The sequence below is a fragment of the Oncorhynchus nerka genome, linkage group LG21, assembly GCF_034236695.1.
Source record: "Oncorhynchus nerka isolate Pitt River linkage group LG21, Oner_Uvic_2.0, whole genome shotgun sequence".
Taxonomy (NCBI): domain Eukaryota; kingdom Metazoa; phylum Chordata; class Actinopteri; order Salmoniformes; family Salmonidae; genus Oncorhynchus; species Oncorhynchus nerka.
The window spans coordinates 28,360,430-28,367,302 of NC_088416.1; the positions used below are offsets into that span (position 1 = coordinate 28,360,430).

Genomic DNA, 6,873 nt, shown 5'->3' on the forward strand with positions numbered 1-6,873 from the left:
TCTGCCGGCGCCGGGCTTCCCAATGCATAGCAGACATCCTACACCAGCATCTGTGGGAGAGTGGAGCTAACTATCATTAAACCACAGTGCCAGTGCTGTAACCTGATAGACAGACAAATCCCTATATCACCGTTTTGCCAATTCTGATTAATGACATACCAACACAATGTCTTGTCTTTGTCTTAATATAAACAGGGGCCACTGATGCTATTCCCTCTATGTCTCCACACTGCTGCATCGGGAGTTTTAATGAATGTGTATAAAAAAAGGCAATAGCTGTCCCTGGATAGTATAAACATAACCTAGAGTAACCACACTAACAGCCATTAATTAAAGAAAATCATGTAAGACATTAAAATGAACCTCTTGATGTACTGGATCTGCTATGTTGATTATTAATCTAGGTTAACCGATTGAAATAAGATATACAATGAGGAATGTACCAAAATAAAATGATTTGCAAGTACAGCCACTTTAAAATATTACATTGATAAGGAAAAACATATATACCCTGTTAAATTCAGCATGCAAAAATGACAAAGAATTATTGGATCTTTCACTTACAACAATCCCTGGAGAAAAAAAAGCTGTTTTGCCCTCAGAGGCAAGGTGGACTTCAGCAGCCCAAAGCAGGTAGCTAATGATGACGTTGACTACCTCAATTTTCCATCTTCAAGTATTTCCCACCTGCCTCGCAAGTTACCTAGCAACTGAACGCTCCCTTGAGTTGGTGGCGTCATAGATAAAGGTAAATAATTACTCACCCCAGTAGTTCACCCTCTGGAGATACAATTCTCACCTGAGGAGTCTGGAAATCTCCAACCCATTTTATCATGTAATATGTGCAATGCACGTTTGGTAATTTACCAAATGCATTGTCGTTCTGCAATAGTTTTGCACCTGTGAATCTTTCAGGCGTAAGCTTTACAATATATGGATGTATTTCCATTATTAGTCGATAGAGGGCGCTACTGTCATGTTTAGTAAGACAGACCCCCTTTTTTTTTAACCACGCAAGTCGGTTATTAAGAACAAATTCTTATTTACAATGACAGTTTAGGAGCAGTGGACTGCCTTGTTCAGGGGGAGAACGACAGAGTTGTACCTTGCAGGCTCAGGGTTTCGTTTTCTTGCCCAACGCTCTAACCACAAGGCTACTAGCTCCTTTCTACTGATTCAGTCTGGATGCCTTTTTTCTTGCATTCAAATTCCAATTGATCAAAGCTTTTATGGTTGTTTTTTTATCTAAAAAACATAGGCCTATTTGTTTTTCTAACCTTTTTTTCTCATACAAAGCAAACACAGTAATTGCCAATGACAATACATAAGTAGATGCATAGACAGTCTACTTAGAAACATATATTCTGCATGATTATTCAGCTCTAAAAGTTCATTGGTACCCAATTTATAATTTTCCAATTGTTTGTTAAGATAGCAACTGCTCTATGAATGTAGCGGCAATTAATAATTGTCCATTGTATATTGAGGTTGTTCCCTTGTGATAATGACAGTAAAATGTATGTGTTGTGTGTGTGCGTAGATCGAGGGAATTTACGATGAGAGAAGAAGCACAGTATTTTTTATTTGCTTTGCTTCACTGGAAAGATAATTTGTCAGTGATTTGAACGTTGACTGCATGTAATTACTGAGTTCGCTCAGAGGCAGACCCTTCGGTATGAAATCCTGCTCTGCAGGAAATATAATTATTGTTGCACACACTGACACAATTTCTCAATCTCAATTCCCCTGCGAGTTTTCATTTAACTCCCATGTGTGATATCTGCCCTCCATTTGCTGCACTGTGGGTACATCTGATAACCACTCCATTTTTAAATCTGCACACAGTTTTGCATCCTCCCCTCATGACAGGCTACAACCAGCAAGTGTTGTGCTGAGAGTAGTAACTGGATTCCTCCCAGATATGCTGATATGATCTGGCTGGTTTCATAACACATGCCCTATGAATACAGGGCACTCCAACTCCAGCGGGTCATTCACTGAAGTGTTATCATGGTGCTGTTCAAGGAAAAGACTACAAAGGCATTAGCATTCAAATTGCCACAGTCGATCCATTGTCCCCTTGCTGCCCCCAACTTTGTTCAGAGCAGAAAGACCTCAAGCGGCAACTACTTTATACACATATTTCCATGATTTTAGCTGGTATACAGTTCTCATAGGCTACTGAACATGACGTCTCATGTCAGAATATGAAATAGGTTACTGTTTAGTGGTTTACGATTATGTTTTGATTAAATAAAAAAAGGTGAACAGCCAAGACAGCCAACCAAGCTAAACGTACACACATAATCAATATCCTACTTTGTTTATGCCTTTAGTTTGACAATTCCAAAAGCAATGGACTGATAACTGTCGATAAGAGCTCAAAAGTTGACCTCTGACCACTTTCCATTTAAAAGTCATTGCATTAGGGGGAGGCTGGGACTGGGAGTGATCTCGTTACGTCACTCGTGGGGGTTGTGTTCTTCAGTCGCGCTCAGCACCTTTGGTTTCATTCCTTGTCTGGAGATTCGAGGGGAGGGACGCTGGTGGTTCTTGCACCGCTTCTTTTGGAATTCTTCTTCTGTGTGGATTTGTGTTTGTCTGTGTTGGAATTATGTTGTCTGATTCAATACAGACGCGCTATAAAGGTAAGATTACGTGTAAATGTTCTAACTAACATCGTTTGTTTGGTTCAGTTCAACTAGCTAACTAATTAACGCTAAGTGTCACGAATTTTAGATATTGTTTGTCGCACGGACAACATTACAGCACAGTAACTAGCCAATGTTTGTTAACCCAACTGGAATTACTTACAACTAAATAATTGTTACCCAACTATCTACCTAGATGGCCAACACTTCACTAAAGTGATGTAAAATTTGTTTATTTTTTTCTTGTTAATGTTAACTAGTTTAGCTTGCGTTAGCGACACCAGCGTTACTATGCAGTCGCATATGTAACGAACCAACAGGACAGAGGAGAGACGTTTGCTGAAGTAACGTTACATACAAAGGATTAGTATATTCTGTCCCTTATTGACAAAACACATTTCAATGTTGTCAATTCATTTTTCTGCAGATAGCAGAAACTTGTATGACAATGCGTGTACTGTTCACTCTACTCGTATTGCCATGTAAGAAAAAGTGAACAGGATTTTAGCCCGTGTTGTCAAACAGTAATGGCAATTCAGTTGCATTTCCATATAATTACATATTGAAAGTCGTTTTTTTCTGCTATGAAAAGATATGCAGGGTTGTTTTGAGGAACGTGTGGCTAACTGAAATGGGCAGTTAATTTTTTTCCCAAAGCAGTGTCAGTAGACTAAACATATAAATGATTGTCAGCCATGGTGCCATCTATAAAACATATCTAATCGTGCCAGTTTCCTTTCTTTTTACAAGGTCATCAGTGAGTCCGGTTGTCTGCCTCCTGGTCTGCAGCTGCTGCCTTTGAAGTAGGTGTGAATGCTTCATCTCTCTGGAGATACCCACCACCTCCCTGACTAGTCTGCCACCTCACTATCAGGACCAGGCAACCAGCCAGAATGGGCAACCAGCTAACAGAGATCGCCCCCAACACTCCTTTCCTCCCCAACTTCCAGTCTCTGCATGTGGTCGTCATCGGCCTGGACTCTGCAGGAAAGACCTCCCTGCTGTACAGACTAAAGCTCCGGGAGTTTGTGGAGACCATCCCCACAAAGGGCTTCAACACTGAAAAGATTAAAGTAGCAGTTGGAAGCTCGCGGGCCACCACCACCTTCCAGGTGTGGGACGTTGGCGGTCAGGAGAAGCTGCGGCCCCTGTGGAAGTCATACACACGTCGCACTGATGGCCTGGTGTTTGTTGTGGATGCTGCAGAGGCTGAGCGCATGGAGGAGGCCAAGGTGGAGCTCCACCGCATCAGTCGCTCGGCAGAGAACCAGGGAGTACCAATTCTGGTGCTTGCCAACAAGCAGGACTTGGACTCTGCAGTCTCTGCTGTGGAGGTGGAGAAGGCCTTGGCTCTCCACGAGCTTAGCAACTCCACACTGCACCACACCCAGGGATGCAGCGCGCTGAATGGCCAGGGGCTCCAACCCGGCCTGGAGAAACTATATGAAATGATCCTAAAGAGGAAGAAGCTGCTCAGACACAGTAAGAAGAAGAGATGAGCTGTGCGTCTGAGCTTCCGAAAGGCGCTTCGCCCGCAGAATGGACCTCGTTGGTGTTCCTGGGAATTTTATGGGAATTTTGTGCCCCGATGGCTCTGCTTCTGGTTTCCCAGTGACGGTCGGTCCAGAGGACTGAGAAATGGACCTGTTATACTATACGTTGGACACAGCACGGACTACGTTCAGCCCTTTACAGTGGCTCTTTTGTTCTATAAACATTGCCCTCTCCTTTTTTTTTTTATCAAGTTGTGGTGCCGACACGGTCTAGTCCAAATATCCAGTGATGTATGGTAGTTCTAATTTAGTTTACCTTGTAGTAGTTCTAATTTAGTTTACCTTGTAGTTCACTTTGTTTCACAGAGGTGGTTCACCGTTGGAAAAGACAACGCTTTTGTAGATCAAAAGAGGGACAGTGTTTCATCCCACTGTTCGGATGGCATTTGAACTGAAATGCCTGCTGGCACGAGGCCTGAGGCTGCTAACCATGATGCAAGTTTTCACCACAGTTTTGCTTGTCATGATGGACTTAAATGTGTGAAGTTGTTACAACCAATATGTTTTTACATTCTGTACATATTTTTTTGTAATACTTACAAGTGAATAAATTATTGAAGACACTATCTGGAAGTCCCCCTTTCCATCTGTTTATATGACCATGCTGACCAAGTGTTAGTTTGCCCTTGTTATATCAAAATGTTTGCGCAGTTAATGGTATTCTCAACAGAACACCAAGGGTCCCTATAACTTATAGGTCCTTGGTCCAGTTTCCCTTTTTGCGCTTTTGAGGTAGTTTTTCTTAACGTCATTGAAAGTGTCCTTTGGATTCAGGAGACAACGGCTCATGTTTCTATTTCAATTACTAATCTTTCCTTTAACATCTGCCTGCTGGATCCCACCCTGGCAGAGATCGTTTAAAGAACAAACTATCTCTTTGGCTTATCAATCATAGCTTTTGCATCAATCGCAAGAGGAACTGCTTACCTGTATTCTTCAATGGCATTTAATTAGTGATTTGCACATCAAAAGTCTCCTAGAGGATGTTCATTGGCAGGTTTCCAGTTATTTTAAAGATCTATTTTAGCTCCATTAAGTCATTAATTGATCAGAAAATGTATTAGACAAATGGTTTAATTAGCGCACAAAGATAATTGGTAATAGTTGTTAGAATGTGTTTTCTTGAAGGACATCTCACCTTCCATTGAGAAAGGGCAGTGTTAAATGGTAGCCCAAAAACCACAGGCAATTCTAAACCTGAGATTGTTAAGTTACTCTTCCTGACACGGTGCACTACTTTGGCAGTAGTGCCACAATGAAAAGAACCTAGTTCTTGCCAGGTGCTAATGTGTATCTGGTTTCTCAGATATATTGTATTTCATCAGTAGAGAAAATCTACAGGTTTGAACAAGTGACTCATATTACTTGTATAGTGGAAATCAGTGGATTTAGTAGAAGTTGTTAGATTTTTGTATGTGTTCACAATACTAAGAAACAGGATCAAGGATCTACAGAGTTTGGCCTGTATAAATATTTGAAAGCCATATGAAAGGAAAGCTGACTTCAAACGTACCACGTAATTCAAATCAATAATGGAGGCTAGGTGCCTACACCAGCACACGAAAACCTTCACTTTAGTCTATTTTTGGTCATTCTATTTATCAGGTAAGGGGGCCATGACCAGATTAATACAATGTCACTGTCTTTGAATTGTCTCTCTCACTTCACACATTTTGGGGGGGGTATATATTTCTACCTTTTTTTTGAGGTTGTGTCCATGCTGTTATATTCCAATTGCATCAACTATGTTTTGGAGGCATTTTCACCCTTAAGCTTACCGTATACTTCCCAGTTGAAACAGTTTGCACAAATTTTGTGACGTTTTGGTGTTCAGCAGTTTTTTTTGATGGGCTGTTTGAGCGCACTTTCTTTATTGAGGTTAGTTGAAGTCTACACCCCTTTGTCGGTGATTGGTCAAAAGTAAGGATTCTTCAATTAAATGTTGTCATTCAATAAGACTAGTTTTCATGCACATTTGTTCAGGGCGTAAATGAGACACAGATGTTCGCTTCGCCTAGCCGAGTTCTGCTAAGAGCTAACCGAACCTAGTGTGCGGACGGCCTGCAGGCCGATCTGGGAAGACAAGTCATGCAGGAATGTAAGGACCCACCAATACCCAGCCCCCCCCCCCCCTCACGGCCACAGTCAAACCACCAACTATACACTTCTACTGATACGATACCAAATCCAATTACCTTGATTAGAACCGCCCTGTGTGTGTCAGCAGCTTGAGCTGGATTAGTCAGCAGTATTGACTCAAACCAGCACAGAAAACACAGTAGCCAAGTTAAATGCAATTAAACTTTTATTTGATTAGTGTGTTTTTGAGATTTCATCATCAAAGTGCTCTGCTCTCCCAAGGCTCAAGACCAAAACCATGTAAAGCAGGTCTACATGAATTGAAGTTAAGGAAACATTTTTCAGTAAAAGTTAGGCTTTATAGGTCTTTGACCAAACCATTTGGTTTTGCCAATAACATCCATCCAGCCTGGCTGCTAACATAGTTGGCCCTGATGCCTAAATATGCCCTGCACGCTACATTTCACCCCCCCCCCCCTGGCCAGTGCTGTAATTTAGGGTGTTTCTGATGTGTATCTCCACATTCTATGGGAGGTTCTAGCTTTATGGGTAATTTAAGTTGGCTCACAGATAGTGCTTCCTGAATAGAA

General features: G+C 41.6%; 1 protein-coding gene across 1 annotated transcript; it reads left to right on the top strand.

The window, feature by feature from the left end:
- The first annotated feature begins 2,489 nt into the window (after positions 1 to 2,489).
- LOC115110382 (ADP-ribosylation factor-like protein 4D) lies at positions 2,490 to 4,770 on the top strand. Its single transcript, XM_029635991.2, has 2 exons — positions 2,490 to 2,648; positions 3,402 to 4,770. The coding sequence occupies exon 2, from the start codon at positions 3,545 to 3,547 to the stop codon at positions 4,148 to 4,150; it is 606 nt and encodes a 201-aa protein (XP_029491851.1). The 5' UTR covers positions 2,490 to 2,648; positions 3,402 to 3,544; the 3' UTR covers positions 4,151 to 4,770.
- The last annotated feature ends 2,103 nt before the right edge of the window (positions 4,771 to 6,873 follow it).